We start from the raw sequence: 26,481 nt of genomic DNA on the forward strand, positions 1-26,481 counted from the left end.
CAACTGAGCAAGGCAGACTAAACAAGCTTGGGAACAAAAGGAGGCGTTCCTCATTACATTTGAAGCGGGCGGAACCATTCCAAGGGGTCTAAACATCAGATATCAAAAGACGAAATGACTGGAAAGGAAGAGAAAGTATTAGCGCTGAAGCGGACAGCACTTATCCTGAGGTGGTGTCCTCTGAGCAAACAGCGCAGAAGGTAGAAGAGCATGATAGCGTGACAGGAGAGAGTATCATAGCAGCCACGAAAGAACAAGAGAATTAGAGGTTCAAAAGGTAGACACGACTGACAAGAAAGAGCCAGGGATTCCAACCTGCGCATTAAACATTACTTTCTTCCTTGGTCAACTAGCCTCTGAAGAACCCGGTCAGGCTTTCGACGCAGAATTTGTCAAGAAGAGTCAATGGAACACACTGAATGACATTCTTCACTTGCTCCCGCCCTACTCAAAAGTACCGAATAAAGTAAAAGTTATAGCCGAGGGGTCAGCATCAGGGGCGCCGTTGAGGGAAGACCTAGTGAAGGGACAGTTGACAGTGATGGCACAACACGCTATTGATAGTAAGTGAACCACGAGTGTTTCACCGCGTCACGCCAAGACCCCAGCATAGACTGTTCAAAAACCTCCTGTCTTTGCTCAGATCATCTACCCGAACGTGAACGAAATAACAGCCGTAAAGAGCGGAGGAGGGGGTGAAGGGGCGGAGAAAGATATGTCCGTTCTGAGTCGCTCTCTTCGCCGCACCTTTTCCTGTTGATATATTGGCCCTGGACGTTGGCTTTGGACTAACACACCGCCATCTGAAAACAAAACCATCAGGGCCCGAGGTAGCCTCTAATTTGATTTCCTAATTACCTAGGGGACATACAGTCGTAATCAACCGCTCCATGTGAGATAAACCTGTAGAGCTGGCTCTAAAGTAAACAGTTATTCATTCGTTCTCGTTCGATATGGGACAATTGTAACCCATCGAGGCGCGTGCTAGCAGTTCCATTTAAATTCTTGTGCAGAGAGCCTTCAATAATAAAAACATATATTTCTTTCACATCGCTTTACAATCGACAGCCAAGTTGGTGAAACCACGACGTTACAAGATGGTTGTAAGTGTAATGAAACAACTCTTAAAAAACGTGCTGGCCCCAAGGTGATGGGTTTTAGGTTACACGTTGGCCCATAGTTTCGTATACGTTTGAAAGTTTGTCACCACTCTTTCCTTAGTCGCATATACTATCCTACCCCACCCTGTTCATCTCGACTAAATTCCCCACTTTGTGATTTCAGGTAATGAGCCAAATCTGCCTCACACATGATGAACTCGACTTAGAGGTCTCTAAGGCTCCCCTCCTAAACTCGTCGAAATGTAGTGGGGGAAAGCGCTGAAGTTTGCTATCTTGTCTCAAACAATTTTCCTCCTACCATCTCTACATCTCTACCGCAACTTTTAAAGAGATACCTCGGTTTAAAGGTAAAAAATTCTCAAGACCACCGTCGCAATACATTTTTGTTCGACACGTGTTTACAGGTTTCTCTTACTTTACCAGCTCAAGTATTTACCAGAGGTTCTATACGCTGTGGAATGACTTAAGGGAGGTAAGAATCCATCATAATGTGCCATTTAGTGACATTTTCCCTTTTAAAGCCACAAATCATTTCTTCTGATTAGTTTGAAACTTGAGAGGGCGAGGGTTAATTTTTCAATAACTGAACAATTTAACAACAGAATACAATGGCTCCATCAGATTCCCATAGAATGAGCGCTTTGGGTATTTGCCATTATGCGTTTTCGGTTTTTTCGATAGAACTTCATGGAGCTTTTTTTTTATGTAATTTCTTTTGTACTTCATAGAGTTATCGAATACAAGTTTTTTTAAATTTTTCTTTCCATTCTTTCTTTTCCCTTTTTTTTTTTCTTAATCTTTGTTGTTTTTCCTCTTTGTTAAAGAAAACGACTGTCAACTGTTGGATCTTACCGAAGAGAAAAAGAAGAAGTACCGATAAATAGGGAGACAAGGTAAGAAATGTTTGTAATGAAAACACAGGTCTAAGAGTAACTTAGAGTAACGTTCTAGGAAATCAGGGAAGCAACAAAGAGTCTGGTGCCAATATGTTCGCGCTGCTTCTAAAAAAGGAAACGCCTGATGCGTTTTTTAGTCGTTAACAAAGACCATATATAATTGGGACCATTGTCTTTTCTTGGTCAGAGAGAGAGAGATCCCGCAAAACGTTTTGCCAAATGCTACAGTTTTCCGTTTCGTAACATTTTCCTAGCAAATTTCCTGTTTTAAAGTTTATTTCCGCTGAGGTGAGAGAGCAGCGGCGTTACTCGGTTGACGAATAAAAAAATGTTTCTTTCCTTAACTGATATTTCAACAAGAGCAAAGGTGTCAAGTCTAACCATCTTGTAAGGCAGACTTTTTAACGCTGCCCACTTTTGACCAAGGAATTAAAACGTGGGCGGATGGTTTCCATATCACCCTTCCCCCTAAACGATCTTCACGATGACTTTATTTACTCCGAATCCTTATTGCATTTTAAATGGACCGATACTGCCGAATAAGGCTGGAGATGAGTATAGATCCTTCCCGGAAAGGACGCATGCTCGCCTCTTAGCCAGTACATAAATAGGGATTCGGTATGCGAGTCTGAATCTCACGTAAAACCGAAGTTTCCAATCACGACCAACAGGAACAGAAATCAAAGAAATCTGTGTTTTTTCTGCATTTATTTTTCAGGCTCTTCCTAGGCTTGAAGAAGCAAAGAAACCAGGTACGTAAAGATGGTCCATCCTCCTGTCAGTTCATTTACACCAGCTGGAGCCTAGTGGGGGTGGGCGTGGGCCGTGGTTGGGTATGTGTGCTGTGCATGGGTGGGGAGGGGGGGTAGGGTACATTAGATCTCCCTGTGAGCTTTAAGATATAATCTCACTGGACTACATTCCCGCTTAACCCTGCGGATTTGAGGACTGGTTGCATAATCCGCAATATTGAAGACTGCACACATTTCCATAGTCCTCAGTAACAAGTTTCTAAGTAAGGAGTTGCATACTGCCTGATAGCCCATTCATTGTCAACTCCAAGCTCAAGTAGTTTGAAATTATCGTGCAGAGAACAGCGAGGCTGCCCATTAAACCCGAGGTACAGTGACCATGGGGAAGTTCACGAAACACACTCTTTATCTAATAATGCACGTCAGTAATCAAGATTAAGCACTGACCAATCCACAACCGACTTACACTCCTTGAATCAGACAACAGACTAGTGGACATTAACATTCAAAATTGACCAATCAGTTTTACTTGAAACCTGAACTTCTAACAACTCAACTGGGACACCTATTTACCATACTAGACTCTAATGGCGACTTCTCTCAAGTTCACAAAACGTCAGTCACTACTACCTAAAACAGTTCCTCTCAGCGATGTACTTCTTCACCCGAGAACAGTCATACTATATAATCCAATGGTACTCCTTAGTTGAAACCATTTACCTTGTAAGATCAGTATCCTTTGAAGCTGTCACCTTTCTTTATTGACTCCACACACTTATTCCTCCATGCCATGAAACAAAAACAACTGTACAAGGAGTCCATGAAACCTGATGAATAACCAATAAGTTCTGATGGCCAAATAGCAATGTTTTTCACTAATAGAACACGGTGGACTGCTGTGACCCCAAGTTGATCGCTTAATGCTGCTTTTTTTCTGTACGCTCTTCAAAGCCCAGTATTTTCTTATTGCTTTTCCTTGAATTTCCACACTGAAAGGGAGATTGCAACAAATATGAAATCAAAAGGGACTAAAGGAGTGCATGAGAAACTTTTTCTTTGGCCTTATTCACCGCCAACATAACTGTTTTTGCGGTTTCTTTGGAATTTCTTCTGTTTTAACTGATTAAAATACACAGAGAATGAACCTGTAAAAAAATTCTCTACCAGGTTTTACAAAACACAAAACTACATAAACTAACGTAAAAAATTTTGGTAATAAAGAAAGGGGAACACTGAACAAAATCTCGTTTTTTAGGAATCTTCCTTTTTCACACCAATTACTCCCCAAGTGTCCAGCTATCAGACTGGGGAAAGAATGCCAGTGTCCACAGTACAACTCTCTCAAGGAGGAGAGATGATGATCATTGGAGCCACGCCCAACCCCATCCCTCCTACAGTCTCTACAACCAAGATGAAGAGGCGAGGAAAGGTTAAGAACTGGTCAAGACGAGATTTGTTACTCAAACAAAAGGAGATTATGGACAAGGTTTTACATGTAGATGCCAGAATTGCCGATTTGAGGAACATATTTGATGGCATGGAAGAACCTCAGAGGTACTTAATCCTTATGTGCTCCATAAAAGGAAAACACATCTACAAAATTGCCTTCAAACAATTTCAGCACAAGTGGGCCTCAAGAGATTTTACCAAAAAAAAAAATTCCCATACGAGACTTTTGAAAAAAAATTCAAGTACCTTTTAAATTCCTTAATTCTCCCTCCCTTTATTAATGGTTTAGTTTTCAAGCCTCTCTTTTATCAAAATTCTGTCAGTTATTTTCTCCACAGTCAGCCTTAGCTTCTCCTTGTTCTCAGTTATCAATATTACCATCTATTTAATCAGAGTGTTCTTTATCTTGCTATTCGAGATATTCCGATCTCTCAATCTCAATTATCACTCCTTCATTTCCCTTATCATTAATATTTATTTCTCCTCATTTATCAGACATAGAGGAATACCACAAACACTATCACAAAACTTTCCCTTGCAAACACACTCTGTTGCCCTACCCTCTCTAACAAATAGTTTTCCCCTATCGACACACTCTGTTGCCCAACCCTCCCTACCCCGAGTATTACAGATACAAGGAGCAGTTGGTCAATCTTCAATCAAGGTGGATGTCACAGGGGAGGCACCAAAAAGGGAAGAACAAAATGAGGCTACAAAGCTACCAGTAAGTTGAAATTTCAAATAGGTAATAATTCTTTCTTTTTTTTTAACAAAGAGGTTGCCATGAAATAATAAAGGCTTTGAGAATGGCAATGATAAAATCACAACATTTACCATAATAAGCCAGAGGTGTCACATCTGTACCACAGCTGACAAAATACCCACCAGTAACAATATGACTGATCTCTGGTGGGTAAAAAAAAGACACCATATATAACTTTAAAGATCTTTAATTTAAAAACCTTAAAAATTTTCCCGCAGATTATGAACAACTCTCTTTGGCAGAGGAGGCAGTCCATAGCAAAGTTTCCTTCACAAACTCTGCGCAAACCTTCAACACAACAACAAACAAAGCTACCTCTATTAAATATCGGTCACTTCCTAAAAGTTGAACTGTGATCAGGTCAATCAAAAGCTTTGAACCAAACACAACAGTAATACCAGAGAAAGTCAAAGGATTCAAATGAAAAAGATAGAAGTATTATCTGTCTACCAACATGACTATTCAGAAGGCATCTGATTTACTCTCAAATTCAACAAAAACTAGAGAGTTTAGCAACTAACCAAAATTCAGTCCTACAGAAACATTGTATAAGGATGGATTCAAAATTCACAGGACTTTTGAGTTATAGTTGCCTCCATGTATGTGAAGGAAATAATTCAATCCATCAGTTATTGTGCTGCCAAATGATATAGCTGGTTTAAAAATAACTGTAAATCTACCTTTGAGTTAAAAAAAGGACTAGAGTGGAACTTTACTATTCATACTACTAATAGTATTCAAAGAGTAAGTCATACATCTGACAAAGTCTCATTTAGCCATGTAACTTTCTCTACCTTGATGTGAACAACATGTGATGAAGCTTCACCACCCAAATGTGAATAAACAAAGACTTTTCAAAGATGTTAGTGTTCTTTTAAGTTTCTTGTGTGTCTACTATTTGGGTCAGTATCAAACTTTTCTTTGAAAAAAAAAACAAAACCATTGAATGAAGTCCTATGAGACATGCTAACTACAGCTTGATGTGCTTTTATTCTAAGTGCAGCTTCGACACAAAGAAAATATATTTTGCACTGCTGTACCACTGTTTATCGGTAGAAAACCAGAAAGAAAAATGAATGGGTCTTCTAGAGACTCTCTAGACTGACCTGATGTGTGAACTTTCTTACCCATCAATAATGAGAAATACACTTTCCTAACTGAGAGCCTCTTTCCAGCCTGGGCCTTGTTGTTTGACCCAAAATTAAATCCAATACTGAGCTTACAACATAAAAAGAGCCTATCATACCATAACAGTTACCACTATATTAGAACTGGGAAATATTTCCACACAGCCCCATACAATCAGTAACACTTTTGAGGACAATAAAGCTGTGCTTCCTGAGATAAAAGAAAACTATGTGAATTCACTGTTTGATTGAAAAATCTTGCGGTCATATTAAATGCGTTCTGAAATATATTGTTCTGGGGCAGAAAACTGACAGAAGTTTGTTATCTAATACAACTGGGAGGAAAACCTGTAAACACATGCTCACTGCGTCACAATGCAAATATTATTGAACAACCGTGAGGCAAAGCGTGACGTAGAGATGGAGAGGAGAGGAGAGGAATTTGGCTTGTGCAGACCAAGATTTAGATTGCAGAATCTATTTTGGAGAATTCTCAAACTGAAATTAGTCAGATTTTAGTTTCCTGAGTGTGAGGTCTTAGGTCTCATTTTTCCAGACACCCGCATACATTCCTACGATAGAGAAAAAGCTGGTAAAAAAAATAGATTGCCTTTGGAACAACTTTTTTTAGAATAGTAAGGGGTTATGTGGAAACCTTTCCATTAATTACACTGTAAAAAATTCCCACTTCGGTCACAGAGCTCAGAAATCAAGTGTTAAAAATCATTATCAAACGAAAAATGTTTGAAGCTCATTTCTCTAGTTTAATCATCGCTCTGTGAATTTAAAAATCATTACAAAACACAGTACACATCACAACAACTACACATAGTAACTACAATATCAACACATGCCCAATACACACAAAACAAAAACAAAACTGAACAAAACTACGCTGCACCAAACACAACACAGAATTGAAACACTTATCGCTTATCGGTATTCTTTACTCGTCACCGTGCTTTCAAAGAAACACTCAGATTTGACTAAGTAATGTCACCTCCTCGGCCTGCCGAGAAAAATTGAATGAGATATCCTTTACTAGCTATATATCAGCTACTTCGAGCTAACAGATGATGTGAAATGATACTTACCGCCATCTTGGAAGCCTCGTGTGTCGATCCAGTCTCTCCGAGCAAGCATAAATTTGACGCCTGTCGAAATTAGTATTCGTCGCAACGAAGGCGCGGTTGTGTTTATTCATACGTCATTGATATTTAGAAACCGCTACTGTTTACATGTCGCGGCGGATATCAGAGACAGCGGACGCAGAGAGAATCAAAGGTATTGAAATTTATGAAATGTGGATTACAAAGTAAGAACCTTGTGCGTTGAATTATAATTAATGACATAAGTCAGCTGTTCAGAGCATTTAAATACGATTATAAGAGACACAAGAAGCCACTAATCAAGATCTTAGGTTAAAGTTCCGTAATGACGCTGAAACATTGTTAATTTCTGATCCAGTGCTTATGTAAATCGGCCTTAAATTTAAATAAATAAAAGGACAGTGGCTTCTGAAAGCTTAAACATTCCAAAGCGTGAGATAATGTTCAGAGACTACCTGGGCTGTTAAGTCATGTCTCTGACAATCACTGGATTTCTTGTTCAATGTAATTAAATGTCTTGACATTTGACAGAAAGGTTAAGACGTACGTCGTTAACAGTATTCACTCCTTTGAAGATTTGTTTTAAAATCGTAATTCCCATTTTAGGAGCACATTATCGTCCCCTTCCTCCCCCCGCTCTTCACATTCCGAAGTAGGTACCCCTTCCCAAGGAAGAAATATGTTAAACCTGCTGCATTTGCATCGGCTAGTTGTTTTTCAACTTTTGAGCCCCGAGGGTAAGAAAGTTTCAAAATAGTTTGCGGTTTCATGAACGAGTAAGTTTTGAGTTTCGTAAGAACAGTGAAACATTTTGGTGAAAAACAATTTAGAAACAGCTGGAAAATTCTCCAGATGATACCTCTTTAGGACCAACATATCGAAGGAAAAACGACTTTTCTGGATGATACTGAATTACGATTATACCGCAACCTCGTGCCCACTATCGTCTCGATTTCAAGGCCTCAGATTTCTCCCTCAAGAATTCACGGATCAAAAGTGCAAAGAATGCATGCTAATTCTCTTAACAACAACGTGTTAGATTACGAAAGTGATTAGCACAATTAACAGTACTTAAAATTTTCTTTACAACAACCATCTAAAACCTCGGCCAAATGTTTGCCTTGCCTCAGGATGAGATATTTCTGTCCAGCATATCAGTTACAAGTCGGTAAAGAGATGGGTCAAATCAATCCAAATCCTTCGTAATCTAATGCTCGATGAGCAGTGGCGTGACACCTCGAACCATTGATATCCCAAGATTTGCATTTCATTCACTGCTTTCAAACTATTAAAAATATTTACCTCGCCTTGCCGTTTGCTGAGTTAATCCAGGCATGACTTCCTTTTCGAATTATTTCTCGGTTCTTCGAGCGTGACTGAGCCGTTATTGGTATGCAAATTCTGCTCAAATGGTTTATAGATTGGCTGTGCAACCTTTTGTTCGAAGTGGTCAGTCTTACGGTTCTCACGGGAGAAGCCTACCTATGTGTTACTATTAAATGCGGAGTGGCATAGAAAACACAAATGACTGTTCTTGTCGAAAGAAAATACAACCACATGCTATAACTTCCTCGTGATTGACAAACGTCGTAAATAACAGGTATTTTAACACTAAAACATCTCGCTGTTCGCGGTATAATTCAACTTAAACGCGCTTTTGTTGATACTAACTCAATGCTAATTATGCACAGGCGTCAAGTATTTGAAATTGCGTCTGTGGTGGTACGCAAATGAGAATTGTTGACAAACGTTTATGGCGTTTTACTCGCTTGTCACTGTTTGATGGTATGTGTTTATCTTGTGGCACAATTTGTTGACTTCTGGTTTATTAGTTTCGTTTGCGTTTCGAATCATTGGATCAGTATATCGAACAAACGATCGCGCGTCGCTCGTTTGTGGCTTCTCCGTGACATAATTTTTGTCATCTATCACGCGTGTACATACACGACCTTGGAACGTGAGCTATTTGCTTACGAAATAGTCACTCTACTTTCTGTTTTGTATTTCTGTAGCACTGTCAAGTCATTGAAGTACAATCTTCCAGTATGTCGGACTTTAAGAAAGCCCTGTCATCGAACCAAGGGTCGCTTTCTGGAAAGAATGATCGTGAAATTTCACATGATCCTGTCAAGGGCATTAACGACCCTGAAATAAGAAGAGCGAAAACAGATTATGTTTACAAGACATCTAATTCTGCGACTACAGAAGAAACGATTAGAGTTACAGTCGAGGAGCTTCCGGTCGACGAAGATTTCAAAACACGATTCTTCGAGGCACAAGACAGGCTTGGAGAGCTTGAACAGGAGTTAAGAAATACTCGTGAAAAACTACGCAACCTCGAGAACGCCTGTGAAAATACCGAGGAGAAGATCGGCGTATTGAAAAACGCGGCATTTTCTTATCACAGGTCTTTCTCAGAGCATGAAGTGACGATCAAAACGGTTGTGGAGGAAAATAAGCTGTTAAAAATCACCATTGAAAAGTTTGAAGCGACAATTCGTGGTTACAAAGAGGAACAAGAGAAAGTCGACGAAATTAAAAGGGATAACGAAAATCTCAAAGATCAGCTTGATGAGGCGAGAAAGGGAAACGATGATTTAGTAGAACAGCTCGATAAATTGCAGAAGGAGTACGACGATTTGCGTGACAACAACGGCGGCGAAAAAGACAATATCTTGCTGGAAATGGAGTCCCTAAAGCTCAAATACGGAGAGATCGAAACGGAAAATGATAATCTACTGAAAGAGAAAGAAGAATTGCGGGTCGAAGTAGATGATCTTGAACGGCGACTGAAGGACTTGCAAATTAAATTGTCGGCCGATGACGAAGTTATCGAGGAAATGAAACAACAGATTGTGGAGTATCATGTGCAGATTCAACAGTCAGAGGAAAACTGCAACAACAGCCGAACGAGAAATATCGAGCTTGAGAAAGAAATGTCCATTCTGCGAGGCCTTGTAACCGAGTTGGAAAGTAGCTTAAAGGCAGAGAAAGATAGCCGTGAAAGTTTGTTCCGCGAGGGCACCAACAGGCTCGATATTCAAAACAAGAAGATTACACAGCTGGAGATGAATCTCAAAGAGGTTTGCAAAGAAAAGGAACTTCTCTACCTCCAGTTTGTGGATAGTAAAAACAAAGCCGAGATGGACTCCAAGCAATGCACTAAGCAACTTAACGAAACCCATGTCCGTGCTGAACTATTCCGGAAAGAGGTATCTGACAAGGAAAAGACGATTTCTTCACTGAAGGCTGAAAACGGAGAGTTAAGAGATGATATTGCTCTGCTACAGAAGCAATTAGAAGACCTTCAAGATCGCGATCTGTCGAAGTTTGCGGAGGACCTCGACAAGGCGGACGGAAATGATGACGACGAACTAACCAAATTAAGGGAAGAAAACGAAGAGATGACGCAAGAATTGGAGCAACTGAGAGATGAGGTGATTTCTTTGCAGAGCGAACTGGCTGAGAGATACATAGAGGAAGAAAAACCTAGGAACGAAGATCCAGATGAAATTGTGGTTGAGCACCTTCGAGTTGTTCAGAGAGTTCCACTGGCACCGAATGAGGATCTGAGTGATTCTGATGACTTTGAAGAGCATATAGTTGCGGTTGGAGAAACTCCTCAACTTGCTGCTGTTCCAAAGGAGTCTGGAGATTCGTGGTCCAGTCAAGACTACTCCAAATCGCAGATACAAGAACTCGAAGAGCTTCTGGAGCGCACTAAGAAAGAGAAAGAAAAAGTCGAAGAATGCTTAGAAGAGTCCGAAGAAAGAGCTAAGAAGACCACGGAGGAGCTGTCTAAGACCATCACGCAGCTAAATGATCGATGTGAAGAGATGAGAAAGGAGCTCATAGAGAAAGAAGCTGTAATAAATGAGCAACGAAAAGATCTTGCTCAGGATAAAAACACCATCAGTGACCTGGAGGAAAAACTACGAGAGCAAGAATACATCGAAGCGGAGCTGGAAAAAGCAAGGAAGGAACTCTTAGAGCTAAAATCACAGGAGACCATCGAAGACTTGAGTGAAGAATATGAGAAATTAAAAGAGCAATACCAAAAGCTGATGGAAGATAAAAAGAAGTTGAAAGACAACAACGAAGATCTTCTTGAAAAGAAAGCAGACATTGAAGAGCAGCTAGAGGAAATGAAAGTTAAATTCGATAAAGGGAAAGAGATGTACAACACTCTGTGTGACGAGAATGATGACCTGAAGAAAGACAACGACGATCTTCAGAAACAAGTCGACAAACTAAGGGAAGAAGTGAAATATCTCGGTGATGAACTGAAAGAGGAAGAGGATTTGCATGTCACTGAGAAGGAAAAGCTGACCGGCAAGAACAAGGAACTAGGGGACAAGATCCGTCGATTGGAGGGAGAAATATCGGATTTAAAAGCCAAGTTGAGAAAAAAGGACGATGATGAGAACTGGAAGGAAAAGTTTGATGAGTTAAAGCGAGAGAAGAATTCCCTTCAAATCGAGAAGCAACGCCTGGAACGAAACTTGGAAAGAAACGACGATGAACATGAGCAAACTAAGACCAAGTACAACAAAGTTCGACGTGAACTCACCGATGCCCAAAGTGAGACCGCCATGTTGCGCCGACAACTGTCGGAACTGAAGCTCACCAAGGACTCTGGAGACCTGGAAAAGGAACTCAGGAAACTCAAGGAAACGCTACGAAAGAAAGAAGAAGAAAGCAAAAACCATCTAACGGAGCTTGAAGAGCTGAAGCGATCTTTGTTTCGTCAGACGAGTGAAGACGGTTGGCAGGAAAAGTTTGAATCTCTGAAACTCAAACTAGACGAAGTTGAAGACGAAAAGGATTCCTTGCAGAAAGAGAAGAATAATCTTCAAAATGATCTCCGAAAAGATTCAGAAAAACTCGCTGAGCTCGAGATAAAGCTGAGCCAGGCCAACATGGAGATAGAGGGGCTAAGCAAGGATTTCGACAAATCACATACAAGAATCACTCAACTGGAAATTGAGCTTCAACGATCTTCTAAACAGAAGCAGCAAGCCGAAGAGCAAGCTAAATGGATCAAGAAGGAGCTGTTGACAAGAGAAGAGACAATTAGTAAACTAGGAAAAGAACTGAATGAAAAGATGGAGGACAGTGACAAAGATAACCAGATAATCGTACTCGAGAGAGAGATACAACTCCTTCAAAGCAGAATACCAGCGTCGGAAAAGGACGAATCTGTTCTACATAATCGTATCCGGTTCTTGGAAGACAGCGTCAAGGAAATTAAGGAAAAACTCGATGGAAAGACCGTTCAACTGGACAAATGTGAGAAGGAAAAGGAGAGCCTTAGTGTTCACGTTGTTGAACTTTCAAAAGAAATTCAGGTCCTTTACGAGCGATATCAGGCGAGTCGCACAGAAATCGAGAAACTCCGCGCTGGTCTTGTTACGGTACCGGAAAAGACACCGGAAACCACGTCCCTAACTATTGATGTTGAAAGGAAACCCGAGGTGCAATTAGGTGTATTCGTACAAGAACGTGTTCGCAGTCGTGTTGTTACCCCCGGGCTTGGTCGTAGTACTTCCGAGCTGGAGATTTCCATCAGCCAGTTGCCAGGAACTGTTGTTATTGGAGAGCCTGTTGCAGTCACTGTGGACTATGGTTCAGAGGGAAACCCTCTGGTTAGTCATCCTGTGGAACTCACTGCATCCGAACCAGAAGATAACGATGAAGATAGCTTCTCTCACGAAGGTGACGATGAGGATGTTCCTCCTGTTGTTTACTCAGCCCCGCAAGTTGAAAGTGCCCCACAATTCAATTTCACATCTCCATCTACCGACCCAGAGCGAATTCTCGTGAGTGCTCAAGCCCTACCAAGGCCTCAGCTTCCTAAGAGTGTTGATCCAGAAAGGTTCCCGTTTCTCAAGGCTTCCGGAGTGCGTCTCAGTGGGGGAGCCTTTCAACCGGTACCCAGCCGAAATAACAATCAACCAGGGCAGACTCTACAGGAAGAACTATCAGATAAGGAGCTGATACCAGAGGGAAGATTTAGGGCATTCAGCAAAGAGGACCAGTTTAAATTGGATGGTCTCTTACACGCGCATGCGCACCATCATGACCTACCTGACGTATACAATGATGTATACAATCAGCCGCCTGAAAATGGTGTCGGCAATAACAAAGAGTATTATCCCGAGGAGCCAAATGCACGGGAAGAAAGATGGCCCGAACCCCCACCGTACGACTGGGAGGAACCACCACTGCAGCCCCCACGGGAGGCTTATTCTTACCAGAGTAGCCCCGGTGGGGAGCATCCTGACGATTTTGACGGTCAGGTGGAAAAATATCCAGATCCGCACAAAGTACCCCTCCGGAAACCGGAGGGCTCTTACAAAAGGAGAATAATAGGCGTCTATGACAATGACGGAACGCTCATCGGGTATCAAGACGTCTATGAAGAAGTAACCGATGAATACGCAGAGGAAATGAATGGAGGAGTAGTGCCTTACCCGGAACCCTACGAACACAGGGGGGTGCCACACCCATATGAACCTGAGCAACGTCTTCCTATCAAAATTCCTTACACAAATGATACAAGAGGACCTGAGGAGGATGAACCAGTATTTTACGAATACGACAGCAATCAAAACGCAACCAAAGACCAATGGTTCAGCCCTCAGCCAGGAGAACGAGTTCAAGATAACAGAAAACACAACAAAGAAAGTGGCAGGAGCTATAGACATGGCTACCCTGAGCCATACGGATATCTAAATGGTGATGGAGCACGCAGGAACAGGCCAGCCATGGTAAGCAGCCAGTACGCTAGCGGCACTTATTTGTAAATGACTGGATTAGAAGTGGAACAATCACTGAGCGCTGAAGGTCCTCATTATTTCGGTTTCGTAACAATGGATGATGCTTTAGATCATTTTCTAAGTAAATAGCAGACAACATAAAACCTGGACAAAAGATTAGGTCCAATTGAGCTGATAAAGAGCTTTTCCTTATTATCAAGGATTAGAAGTGGAACAATCATTGAACGCTAAAGGTCATCATTATTTCGGTTTCGTAACACTAGATCATGCTTTAGATCATTTTATAAGTAAATAGCTGATAACACAAAACCTGGACAAAAGACTAGGTCCAATTGAGCTGATAGAGAGCTTATCCTTATTATCAAGGTATAGTAATTCCTATTCAATCAGTCAAAAAATTGGTTTAGATCGGTCGAATGAATTACGGAAGACTAACGGTGAAAGGAAAAAGTTGATAACTTTGCTAGGTATCAGAAATGGAAAGTAAGAGGGATTTACAAATAGAATGATAAAATGGAAAAAGAAGAAAAAGAGCAGTAACGGCTTTTCCGTTCTTTGCGGTGAAAAGAAAGCTAGCATAGTTCTTCATTTTGGGTATACCTGCGAATCTTCTCAAGTAGTTGTATTTGCTGTGTAGGTTTTTTAAGGTAGCGAGTGACTTGTTTCCAGTCGGCTATTAAAGTGCGAGTAATTTTTCCCTTCTATTTGAAGCTAAAGCTGTGCTGCTCTTCGATATAAAATTAAGTTTTTCGACCATCTTTATTTAGACAAATGCCTCTTGAAATTTTTTAAAATTGTTTTTTATGAAACGGCTTTATTTGCCATCTTGTTCTTGTATACTCACCTTAATTTTATAACCACTGAAGCATAAATCTCCCAATTTTTAGCTTGTTATTGCTTCATTCAAGATTTAAAATGGCGTTCAATCTTGAGGTATAACATTCAAATTTTAACTATTAATTCCAAGAAACAATTTTTGTCAGTAAGGACAATAAACACTTCATGTTATAGGGGATTTCAACACAATCTTCCTAGGTCCAGAGAAGATTAGTGAGCGATTAGTTGTGACAATGGTGTGATATCCAGTTGACAGTGTAACATGCCTTTGAAGGCAAAGTGAGTTCGTGCGGAGTAGAACGACAAGGAACTTATAACCGATAATAGCAAGCACTTTATTGTTAAGAATATTATTTTACAAAATTATTTTTTACGTAATAAATTTACGGGAAATTTTCGTACTTATTTGCGTGAGTGGTAAACAATCATCCTCCCTGTACCATTTCTGAGGAACCAACGCGTGTTTTAGTCTCTTGATCCGTATATTGGCTCAGCCAATGAGTACATAGGGCTCGGTCCCAACGCCTTCAGTCCTTACTAAGGCGAATGGGGAATTGGAGAAAATCTACTTGATGTTGGGCTGCGCAAAACACTTTTTGACCCAGTTCTTTCCGACTATGATCGGTTTCACGGCTACTTCTCTGTTTCACAATCAAATATTTGATCTAAAACTTTATCGAAATGGAAGTAATTCCGACAAAATAAGGGTTTGCATCTTTGCAACCTTAATTCTGATGGAAAAAAAAGAGGGCACAACATTTCACAAGCCAGACGGAACCCCGGAACAACTAACCTAACACTAATTGATCTTTGATTTTATTAGGAACAAACATTGGCTTAGCCCCTAAGATGTCAGACTTAGGGTCAAGGAGTGACTTATCTTTGCCTGAGTTTTCTTCTGATGTTTTTAGTACTGGCCCCATGGCTGCCAAGGCAGCTTTTAAATCTGGTTTGCCTAAATTAATGGCATCGTCATTTTTCTTGACTTCTGGAAATGATACATCGGCAGTTCCATTATTGTTGCCTGGTTTTGAACCTTTCTCTGTAAGGTCTGACCGGGTTTTATTAAGGAGCACTTGAGGTTTTGTGATGGATGAATTCGACTTTGTAGATGATAATGTTTTTCTGGCACCATTTACTACTGGACTTGGAACCATCTTCCGTTTCTTCCAACCAATAGTATATCCCTTTTCCAGGCGATACTTGACGAGCCATTGTTGTAAAGGGGCAAAATACTCCAATATGGCGCTGGCTGTCATCTCGCGCTCGCCTGTTAAGTGGTAAAGGGTCTGGGGCCATGGGCGGCTACGTCCGGCGGCGAGCATCTCTCTTCAGAGAGGGATAAAAATGATAAGCAGATCGAGTGGTATTGTTGTAAATTCAGTATAGATTAAATCTTAAGTTTAATCTTACATCGACACAGAGCCCAATCAACATCAGAAATCAGCTCTTATTACAAATTTCCTCAAAATATGGTGAATTTATTCATCTCAAAAAGTCCTGAAGGTAATCAATGTCTTAGGCGTCTAGATTGTCTGACATCTGTGTTTTGGGAATCGAATTTCGAAGGAAACTTGAAATTTTGAGGATATTATTTGAATTCAAAAAACATTAGGGTATATCCCTTCGTTATGCCACCAAATCGAGAGTTCTGTTTTCCGTAGATCCTCTATCATTGTGTTTTCATACTGGACTAACTTATGAATTGACGGACTGTACCTGAATTTTTGGCCTGCTTCTTTTGACTTGTAGATTGAACATTCATGTAGACTCCCTTCGCGCTTAGCAATTTTACAAAGAGAGCGGTGGAATTGAAATTGGAGGATCAGTGACACGAAATAGCTGTATACAAAAATAGCAAAATAATAGATTTAGCATAAAAAATGAAACAATTATTTGAATGTTACCTCAAATAAGTGCCTCGATGAAAAGTCGCTGTTTGCCGGACTTTTGGTTAGCGCTCGATGTGCGTTTATTAGAAATAACCTGGCGGCCGAGAACTGCAACTGGTTACCTTTCGGTCACAGCTAGTAGCGACTGAAACTCAATAGCCTTTTCCTTAAAAACTAAAGCTGTTGACAATTTTCAGTTAATTTAGAGCGTTTCGAATCACAGCTCAGATGACAGCTCTGACGAAGGGCTAACGTTGGAAACTTTAGCTTTAGAAAAAAATCACGTTATCAATTCAGTTGGTAAACCGGGTTTGGACTGGTTTTGCATCACTTCGCTCCGTAATTGATCTAAAAAACTCGAGCCATTCTCTCGATCAATCAAATACAAAACCAAAACCAACCACGACTCGGTCACCCGCGTTTAGACAGTTTAGCTGCTCGTGACATTTTCCTCTGTTCTGACTGGTTGTAGTGATCACTTTCAGTTTTGGCTTTTGAGGCTGAACTATGATGCATCCTATATATTAATTGTGCATCACCTGATGTAAGGGTAATTGGCTCCCACGTGATACTTAGCCCCCGGGTCAAAGTCCTTCTCCGTCCGAGGGACTGGTGACATGACACCTTGGTAATGCATACGCAATCGCCACCACTCTGAATTGTAGTTTGAAGGTGTGATCCTTCCGGAGAACACCTTCCATCTCCACTGGTCGACAAGTAATGTGAAAGGAAGGGGAGCTACACGGCGTAATGCTTGCATCATCAAAAAGTTTACGTCCGCCTCTGCAATAACAACGTTAACAAATACTCATGTAGGTTTTCCCAGCATGTTGACGACAGGGAAGTAAAGTGTCTTTAGAATTTTCTTTTTCAGACGAGATGATAAATTTCCTCAGGAACATATTTATAGTGCCTGTTAGCTTATTCTTGGACAGCAGCTAAGTTTAATAAAAGCATGGGAAATTAAATCACTAATGACTCCTAGGGTTAAATACACGTCCAGTACAACGCAGATCTCTCTGGGTTTAAGCCAAGATCACTCTGCTTCAAGCCCCTCTGCGTCTTTCAGATCTAACCTAAAGAGTTCAAAGAACTTGCTTGCCTGTATCATTTCCAACCGTGTACAGTAGTCCCACGGACTTAAGATGCTTTGGGTTTTCCACAGAGAGTGCAATTGTATCTCCTATAGCCTCATGAAATCCCGGATTGGCACCACTTCTGTAGGCATACGGGAGGTCTTTGTATGCGAGATCATATTCACAATGTCCCATCTCATGGTGAATTGTTATTAAATGTTCCTGAGTCATTCGAGTGCACATCTTTATTCTGTAGTAACAAAATTCATTCACCTATTTTAAATCTGTTTAGGTTTGTTAAGTAAAAAGTACACAACGATCTGCTCGAAACCAAAACACATCAATCCATCGGTTAAACAAGGATATCAATTTATTGATTCATCAAGTACTTCCCTTCTTCATATATTCATTTATGAAGTCATCCATTCACTCGCCCACTCGCCCACTCGCCCGCTCGCCCGCTTGCTCATTCGTTCATTTGTTCATTCTGTATTTCAGTCAGTCAGAAAGAAATCACTGACGTAGTCGGTTCGTTAGTACCTTAGGCAGCCGGTCAGTGAATGTGTGAATAAGTCTGTGAATGAGTCAGTCAGTCAGTCTGTCAGTCATTAAGTCAGTCAGCCAGTCAGTCAGTCAATCAGTCAGCTATCTGGTCAGTCAAGTTTGACTGGAAGAAACTTATTTTGTTTCGCCTTACCGAACATCTCCTTTGCAGAAGTCCCAGGCCGATGGGTGACAGACCATCTGTTTTCCTTTAGGTTTTCTGATAACGGATTTATTCCAAAACGTCTGCGGCATTGGATCTAGACCTAAGGAAACAAAAAACGACTGCGCAAGTTTAAACATCTTTTTGGGAGTGTACTGCTGCTTGATTAAGTTCGGTGTAACATCCAGTGATGGAACTTTTGGAAAGGGCTTTACAATGTCGTAGATTAAACTCCATTCCTGGGCCCACATGTTCCCTAAGAGATGGGCCTGGATGCTCCCATTCACCGGCACTTGAGGATACTTCTCGCGTAATTTGTACCTCACATAAGCATGCAGTTCCTGGTACAACATCTTGACTTCATTCCACAACCTCTTGATAGCTGTTTGAAAGTCATTTCCCATTTCATATTCGCTTCGTTGAAAATTTCCGTAGTCTCCCCATTCATGTTCACGAGCTCCGGAATTTAGAAGGACGACAAGTTTTTCGTAAAGCGGTCTCATCGGAGGACCAACCTTGTCTCGCCAGCTTTTCCAACCCCATAACAACTCATCGTAATCACGTGACTTCGCCATTAAATCATTGAGGTCTGGATCGAGTTCGAAGCAGCGGGTTTTGTTGGTATATTCATTTTTCGTACATAATTTTCCACTGCTATAAATATTAGTCATATTTGAAATAAGGTCATCTATTGACTTCATGTCTGTTGGTGATTTAGGAAGGGCGTTACGGCGAATTATCCTAATTTGGCGTGCCATATCGTTTGATAAGTCGACATCTTTAATGAGAGAAGCATTTTTGCTTGCAGTCACACTGAACGCTTTAGCGAAAGTCGCGTTGAAAACGGAGAGTTTCCTGTTGTTCTCGGTTAAGTCCGTTTCATAATTCCAAGCGGCTTCGCTCTCCCCAGAGTAAATCTTTGTTGCCTGAACTTCATAGTTCTTCAAGAATCCCAGCGCTATGTCCGTGTAGTTCTTGAATTTTGTTGTAGAATTTTGTTGGTTAGTGCACAAGCAGACTTGACTCCATGATAGAAAGATCAAGGGATAAATAATCCATGAATCCATTATCATCGTTCTTCGCACCGCACATCCAAGTCATATTTCCTGTGTAAAGGAAGGGACATTGTAAATATTAAGGAAATAAAGGAGGCTTTTTCTAAACAAACTAATCTCTTGCCGAGATCAAGTCGGTCCGTTTAGTGACGTGATCTGACGATGGTAATAAATTATGCAGCAGGTGGTTGGTAGGATAAATTTAAACGAACAGGTAATATGTTTTCGTTGTAGTCTGGTGTTTTGGTAAATTATATTCGTCTTAAGTAATTACTGTGAGACGAGTGTTTATAAAACGATTGGTTTAAATTCACACACAAAGCAGTGATTTGTCAAACAACTTTCCATGAGTGTTGATTAGGAAGTTATCTAAACAAGTTATACGCGATTTATTACTTTAAGCATTAATAAATTACTTGTTAACAGCTTTAAGTTCGTTCGTTTGATAGATAGTTATAATGCTTTCTTCGTTCCTCGTAAAATGAGCACTTAAAAAGGAGCTCATAATGTGAAATACCAGTAGTCTCAAAAAGTATTCTTCTTTTCAAGGACAACCGTAAGTAAAACTGTCATATCCGTAAGTTTCGTTTAGGATGTACGATCGAGAAGCACATAGTTTTAATTAGTCCGTAATTAGGGTTAGTTGTGATGTATTGATGGTATGGGCCCTGCGCAGTGAAAGAGAGACATTTGGCCCAGGGAAAACTTATATTCACTCCTAATTTATGTAAGGTAAACCGTAAAGTTCTACATAAGTAAACCACGAAAGTGTCACCATTCATAAATGAATAAAGGGGGTAAGTTTCTGGAGAAACTGTGGTGCTGCGTCGGTAGGAGAGTATAGCAAGTAATTAAGTGTTAATAACTGAATTGAAAACGTAAATTAGCCACCGTAAAGAGTAAAAAAGCTGACGTTTCGGGCGTTAGCCCTTCGTCAGTGCGATCGCTCTGACAAAGGACTAACGCTTGAAACGTACGGGCCTGAATTTTTTTCAGGTCTTATTTCAACTACTAGTTCGGTAGTGTCCATAGCTGCGAGGATCGCTTATTCCTGTTTCTTCACCGCAGAGCACATATATGATTTCCATATACCCACCCAATGTTTCTAAATTCCATTAACAACAGTGCACCGAATGATCTTCCAACTTTACTTCCACAGAAGACAGATTAAAAATGTTATTGCCGACAGCTTTATTCATGGATTATTACGTTGATCATTTTGGAAATTTTTAATTGAGAGCCGAAAGAATTACTAAATTGTATTTTTTTTTCCTTCACGAGGCTCTGTGATTGGTCGACAAAACTAGCGCCTTCTTCTCACCTAGTCAAACCACCATATGACCATTACACCACATGGTTGTATTTTCAAGAAAATCTACCGCTGGTCAGAAGGAACGTTGGCTCTGAGATCAACGCATGACGTGTCGTGTTGTCGTTAAGGCTATCGCCACTGTAGCGTGACAGAGGACCAGAGAACTTTGTCGAACAATTTACTGACGATCTCTCAACGTCTTCTTTTGGTTTGTTTCCTAACCAAGTATGAGGCAGCTACCAGGAAAAGCGTCCAAAGAAACAAGGAGAATGAAGAGGGAGAGAAAACATGGAAATGCAGAGGGACATCAAAAGGTTTTAACAGTGGCGTTGCCTGTTTTACTTGGGTTGTTTGCATTGCTGATCGCCTACGTCTACACAACAGCGAGCAAGAACTAATAAACTGAGAAAACTGAACCAAGACTTCGACAATAGAATCAAATATCGATACAGCTAATGGATAAAGATACTTACACTGCTGTGACGTTTTTGAAAAACTTTCTGGTTAAGCGTTATGGTCAAGTGGCTTTATACGTTCAAATGAACAGGAAAACATTTATTTTCAATCAGGCGATAAAAGAGCAGACTCTTCCTTCTGTGGATTAGAGACTTGCTTTATTTTTTTGTAAGAATAACTAGTTCAATTCTGTAACACAATCGAGCTGGTAAAAGGTAATGAAGGAAAACTTCCTTTTCAGTAATGAAAGTCATTTGAACAGAATTAAGACATTAAAAGTTATCAATATTTATAGGTTGGCTCTGAAATAAATCTAGTTTCTAGAATACACTTAAAACATCTGGAACAGGTGCAATTTATTTTCAGTGCTAGCCAAACATAGGAGTTGTATCGTACAGTATGGTGACATGGTAATTACTTAGAAACTTTTTAAAAATTCGTGATTTGAAATTTGATTTTCCGTGAACGATGTTTTTCTGACTTCACGATATTGCTACGTTTCAATTGCGTAATAATTTTTATAGTATTGTATTATGTGGGTTTCTTGGCAATATTTAATTTATTTTTGTGACTTGGTTCAACCGTCGGTTAAAGTAAACGGTAAAAAGGCTTTGTACTTTTATACAAACCAAATTTGCATGAAAATGGACAAATTCAACATCACCCGTCATGACTTGCTGAAGGTGCTACAAATCTTCTTCTTTGAGTTTTATTTTATTGGCTCGACACTCGGCTTATTTGAGTAGCTCTGAAACTCATTATACCATAACTCAATTCATTCGGTACCAGATCGAACCCACGAGATCTACGCCTAGTATTTTTCTTTTCGATCAGAAAAGTAATACTTTTCGCTGTTCCTCGTTTGACAAATTCATGTTATAGTAGGAAAGAAAAAGAATGGATATTTTATACTGGGGTTCATACCAAGCACTGAGTCACGGTGTCATAATTACGTGACATGCAATCGCGATTACCGTTTGAAAGACTGGAACCGATTATTCCAAAATCCGCCAAAACTTTGACGTTAATTTTCGCTTCCTCGGTTGATGCCTGAGACAGTTTAATTATTTATTGGGGTCGTATAGACTATAACATAATTTCTGAGAATAATGATGAGCTCCGTAGCACGAAGAGGTCGTGGTATTTTGGTGGTGTTCGAAGGCTGCGATCGAAGTGGGAAATCGACACAGTGTAGAATGCTTGTAGATTACTTGAAATCGATTGGAAGAGATGTAGCTCATTTGCGTTTTCCAGGTAAATTAAAGGCTATCTCTTCCTTTGAGAAATATTTTCAGTAATATGTTGTATTGACATGAAACTAGGAAATTTGCTTCTTCTCCACTGATAACACAATGATTTCTCAAACACCATTTATATCCTTACGATCACGTTTGTGGCTTACACTGGTTAATGAAGGCAGTTGCCTATGTGCAGTGTCTCTTGATGCTTCATTTCTCAAACCACAATCCTACCATGACGATCTGATTTTTAATTCTCCCTTTTAGTAACTTCACACAGCCTTATAAATAAGTATAGGGAATTTGGTGATACATCAGTGTCGTCGTGTTAAGTGTGTCAATTCTCATCACATGTTTACAAAATAGTGTATTTAGAGTTTAAGAAGAAGCTACATGTTTATTTCTTGTGGAAGTAATGTATTCTTGGCTTTTCTTGTCTTGCAATGTATCCTAGAGTGTTTTGTTTGTCTACAGACAGAACAACGGCCATAGGACAATCTATTAATGATTATCTTCAAGGAACAACAGAGTTAGAAGATCATGCCATTCATTTACTGTTCTCTGCCAACAGATGGGAGTCGGTGTAGGTGACATCTACTAAGTCCAACAATCTTTATTTGCTTTTTTTCAATTCAAAAATTATTGACATAATTTGACTTTTACATTCTTAGTATTCAAAGGGATTGATTATGTATCCACCACAAGATGAGATGGAACGAGATGGAGGGAGAGATGCATGCACCTTTAGATCTCCTTGATGTCCTCTTTCCACTTACATTTGGGTCTATGGTTGCTGGGTGGGAGGGGGGGTGTGAACTGGTGTAGTGGGGTATCTCCTAGGGCAGAGAGCAGAGGGTTGTTGGTGGGGCTCTTCCAAATTAGGTGACATGTTAAGATATGATAGCTGAGATGTGAAAGGTTTTTAATTCTGACCACATCTGTGTGACTTCATATAGAGCTAGTCTTGCACAAGATCTAGCGAGAAAATAACCTTGTAGGGAATTATCTACCCATCCAAGATTTTTACCTTGAAGGATTGAGGATTAATTTAAACCTTTAAAGGTCTTCATTCACATTCCCTGAATGACTTGCTCTTTTTTGTGGCAAAATCCTCTCCTTTGAGAAGCTTTCCATATTTTAATTACAATAAAGAAGGGGGAGGGGGTTCTTGATCATGTTTCACACACACATTTTAGGAAAATCATGCATCACAGATTTGAAAAGAAAAATTTTGCCTTACCTAGTCTTTTTTGCTTAATCAGAGGTGATTTATAATCCCTTTGCTACCCTCAATAAATTCTAGAGAAATTATTACACAATTTTATTTTATTTATTTATATTTATCAAAGTATTTTTGACAACTTTTCTCCGGTTTCAGACCAAGAATAAAGCAACTATTAGACAATGGAACCTTTGTAGTTGTGGATCGTTATGCTTTTTCAGGAGTTGCTTTTACAGCAGCCAAGGTGGGAGGATATTGCAAAATACCTGCTACTTTTCCTTATATATTTTGTAGACTTAAACTTTTTCTGTACTTTGTAATTTATATAAACCATGGTACTTCTTATTTATTGATCAGAGTTTTTGCTCATAGCTTTAGAAAAGTCTAACATTGGTTTGCTTTGATAGGGCTACGATGTGACGTGGTGTAAGAATCCTGATCGGGGCTTGCCAGATCCTGATTTAATATTCTATTTAGACATCTCAACAAAAGATGCACAAACTAGAGGATCTTATGGGGAGGAAAGATATGAGAAGGCTGAATTCCAAGAACGAGTCGCTGAGATTTATGAACAACTTAAAAGTAATGATTGGAAGGTAAATACCACCAAGCTCTGGTTCCATGGATGGTTCAGGTTTTGCAAAAATAAGACAAAGGAACTCTATTTCTCCAACACTTGAACTAAGCTTATCTCTTCTGATCCTACACACACAACAACTAAATGCTCTACTTGTGAATTATATGCACAGTTAAGTTAGGTCAATTATAACACCTATGGAGCATGCTTTTGCAATATTACATAGTAGATGAAAATGTATTCAGAGGAGGAGACAATAGAATTTTCTGATGTTCTCCTGGACCCCCTTTAAACAATTCCCTCAAATCCCTCTTATGCATTTTTGCTGAGAGACAATTCCTGGTACCCTGATCTTCACTACTAACATTTTTGAACTGTAAGTAAAAATGTTTTGCCCTGGGGAGATTTTTTTATGGACTTATCACGCTGAGATTATCTGATCAAGACTTCAAAGCCCAGTGGAATTTAAATGTAGTATGTGATGGCAAAGATGGAATGTTAGTAAAAATAGTGAGGTTTTTATTGAGTTTGTTTTGACCATAAATTTGGTGATAAAGATACCCTTGATTGAAAGGCTCCAGTGGTTCTGTCTAAATCTGGATGGAAAGAAAAATAAAAGGGACAAGCATAATCATTATTTTGTGCTTCAGTTGACATCTGTAATTTTTTTGTAGCTTTTATTTTACATATTGAGCTTAACTAACTTACAACGGGTGACAGAAGGATTGAATAACATACATGAGTAGATACTCTCTACTCTTTTTATTTCCAAGAGGCAGAGAAGTAACATCTTGTTTTCTTTCGTTTCTCCGGTTTTTGTTATGTACAGGTGGTAGACGCTATGAAAGACAAAAATGAAATTCATGAGGAGATACGGAATACTCTTCTTGAACTTGAAGAACAATTCAGCAAGACACCATTGAAACGTCTTTGGACAAATGAAAGCTGATTGGTGGCAACTAATTTATATCGATGTTGTCTTGAAGAACTTGGAGAAGAAATGGTTTGATAATTGAACGGACGTGAATAAATTGAGGAAGAAAAATTGTGTGAAACGGATAAGAGAAACTGTCCCATAGTTAACCTCAATCTGGGGAGGTGAAGTGTTTGGTTCCCAGGCTTCCCCTGCAACGAAAAACAACGAGGCGTCATAAACGGATTTGCTCTCTGCTCTCAGTAAAGAACGCGGCTTTCCCGCTCGTTAACCTTTTACATTATTATGCACATTCTCCTTACTTTTCTCTAGACATTTCCTAGAGTGGCGACGAGGAGAATTTGTGTAACAATCAAGAGCTTTTTTTCTTTTTTTTTTTTTTCTTTCGTAATCTTGATGTTTGATTCAGGAGTGACCTTGTAACGAGAAGTTTGATCCAAGTCACTCTCAGGGGTCGAATGGTCAAAAAGGAATACTTCTCGTGAATCGGTACAATCGGGGTAACTGCCCGTCACACTTCCTACCAGAGAAACACAAGAAATTGGACCCGAATAGGAGTTCCTCCGCTAAATTAGCTCAAATTGTCATTTTGCTCGGAAATTCCGAATTTTTAAGGAACGATGCCTCTAGCAGATGAACTGCAATGTCGTAACCTTTTCATTTTTTTTTTCGTCGGCAGAATTTTAATGATATTTGAATTATCCTAAGGATGGGTCTTGTGTGCACTTGGGAGAAACGTAACTAGTATAACTTTATGTATCAGGAATTAACTCCAAGTCGCTTTTAAAACAATTTTCTCTCTAAAATAGTTCAAATTTTCCCTATTTTATCCTTTTAAATCTAATTTTTCACGCTTTCGACTCCCATATATTTTCCACCACGCGCCATTAAATTCAAGCTCTTGAAGAGCCGAAAGCTAACTTTAACCAGAGAACTGTAAGATGATCATCAAACTTGGTTACTCTTCTTTTTCTTGTTTTTTTTTTTTCTTTTCTCGAGTATGTTATCAGCTATTTGGGATCATGATTCGAATTATTGTACTCTTAACCAAGTATAGTATATCTGTGTTTTTTATAAAGCCTAGATCAGCCAAATGGCGTCTATAAGATTTATTACATGTCAAGAGCGTCGCACATCTACCTAACAACTTAATCATGATAAATCTTGTCGAAAGAATGAA

The 26,481-nt window shown here is 39.7% G+C and overlaps 4 protein-coding genes across 7 annotated transcripts; 3 read left to right on the forward strand and 1 right to left on the reverse strand.

The window, feature by feature from the left end:
* The first annotated feature begins 114 nt into the window (after positions 1 to 114).
* Positions 115 to 5,338, forward strand: LOC136281977 (uncharacterized). The gene is made up of 6 exons (XM_066169011.1): positions 115 to 200; positions 1,946 to 2,014; positions 2,736 to 2,850; positions 4,025 to 4,323; positions 4,714 to 4,942; positions 5,200 to 5,338. Exons 1-6 carry the CDS (start codon positions 115 to 117, stop codon positions 5,335 to 5,337), a joined length of 936 nt encoding a protein of 311 aa, XP_066025108.1. The 3' UTR covers position 5,338.
* Positions 5,339 to 7,330: 1,992 nt separating this feature from the next.
* Positions 7,331 to 15,240, forward strand: LOC136282045 (early endosome antigen 1-like). 4 transcript variants are annotated; one of them, XM_066169210.1, is made up of 2 exons: positions 7,331 to 7,392; positions 9,230 to 15,240. In XM_066169210.1, exon 2 carries the CDS (start codon positions 9,263 to 9,265, stop codon positions 14,021 to 14,023), a length of 4,761 nt encoding a protein of 1,586 aa, XP_066025307.1. In that variant the 5' UTR covers positions 7,331 to 7,392; positions 9,230 to 9,262; the 3' UTR covers positions 14,024 to 15,240. The 4 variants fall into 4 exon arrangements, with proteins under 4 accessions (XP_066025307.1, XP_066025309.1, XP_066025308.1 ...); XM_066169212.1 differs by having other exon boundaries at positions 7,341 to 7,423; XM_066169211.1 differs by lacking the exon at positions 7,331 to 7,392 and adding an exon at positions 8,600 to 8,817.
* On the reverse strand, positions 15,156 to 19,697 carry LOC131782211 (angiotensin-converting enzyme). The gene is made up of 5 exons (XM_059098961.2): positions 18,499 to 19,697; positions 17,828 to 18,051; positions 17,265 to 17,508; positions 16,553 to 16,675; positions 15,156 to 16,162 (listed from the first exon to the last, which is right to left on the reverse strand). The coding sequence occupies exons 1-5, from the start codon at positions 19,578 to 19,580 to the stop codon at positions 15,622 to 15,624; spliced, it is 2,214 nt and encodes a 737-aa protein (XP_058954944.2). The 5' UTR covers positions 19,581 to 19,697; the 3' UTR covers positions 15,156 to 15,621.
* A 2,465-nt stretch (positions 19,698 to 22,162) lies between these two features.
* Positions 22,163 to 25,648, forward strand: LOC131777511 (thymidylate kinase). Its single transcript, XM_059093853.2, has 5 exons — positions 22,163 to 22,584; positions 23,043 to 23,151; positions 23,947 to 24,034; positions 24,198 to 24,386; positions 25,197 to 25,648. The coding sequence occupies exons 1-5, from the start codon at positions 22,440 to 22,442 to the stop codon at positions 25,314 to 25,316; spliced, it is 651 nt and encodes a 216-aa protein (XP_058949836.1). The 5' UTR covers positions 22,163 to 22,439; the 3' UTR covers positions 25,317 to 25,648.
* Positions 25,649 to 26,481: the final 833 nt, after the last annotated feature.

This window comes from Pocillopora verrucosa, chromosome 6 (genome assembly GCF_036669915.1).
Source record: "Pocillopora verrucosa isolate sample1 chromosome 6, ASM3666991v2, whole genome shotgun sequence".
In the NCBI taxonomy this organism is placed as follows: domain Eukaryota; kingdom Metazoa; phylum Cnidaria; class Anthozoa; order Scleractinia; family Pocilloporidae; genus Pocillopora; species Pocillopora verrucosa.

What these genes read in the sequence shown, in the direction of transcription:
- LOC136281977 (XM_066169011.1), top strand. Translation starts at nt 115, where the DNA reads ATGACTGGAAAGGAAGAGAAAGTATTAGCGCTGAAGCGGACAGCACTT. An exon ending in CCGATAAATAGGGAGACAAG is followed by an intron (nt 2,015 to 2,735) that starts GTAAGAAATGTT and finishes TTTATTTTTCAG; the next exon opens with GCTCTTCCTAGGCTTGAAGA. An exon ending in GGCATGGAAGAACCTCAGAG is followed by an intron (nt 4,324 to 4,713) that starts GTACTTAATCCT and finishes CTCATTTATCAG; the next exon opens with ACATAGAGGAATACCACAAA.
- LOC131782211 (XM_059098961.2), bottom strand. Translation starts at nt 19,580, where the DNA reads ATGATAATGGATTCATGGATTATTTATCCCTTGATCTTTCTATCATGG. An exon ending in TTCTGCAAAGGAGATGTTCG is followed by an intron (nt 18,052 to 18,498) that starts GTAAGGCGAAAC and finishes TTGTTACTACAG; the next exon opens with AATAAAGATGTGCACTCGAA. An exon ending in GAAGCAGGCCAAAAATTCAG is followed by an intron (nt 16,163 to 16,552) that starts GTACAGTCCGTC and finishes CCCTCTCTGAAG; the next exon opens with AGAGATGCTCGCCGCCGGAC.
- LOC131777511 (XM_059093853.2), top strand. Translation starts at nt 22,440, where the DNA reads ATGATGAGCTCCGTAGCACGAAGAGGTCGTGGTATTTTGGTGGTGTTC. An exon ending in AGCTCATTTGCGTTTTCCAG is followed by an intron (nt 22,585 to 23,042) that starts GTAAATTAAAGG and finishes GTTTGTCTACAG; the next exon opens with ACAGAACAACGGCCATAGGA. An exon ending in GCCAACAGATGGGAGTCGGT is followed by an intron (nt 23,152 to 23,946) that starts GTAGGTGACATC and finishes CTCCGGTTTCAG; the next exon opens with ACCAAGAATAAAGCAACTAT.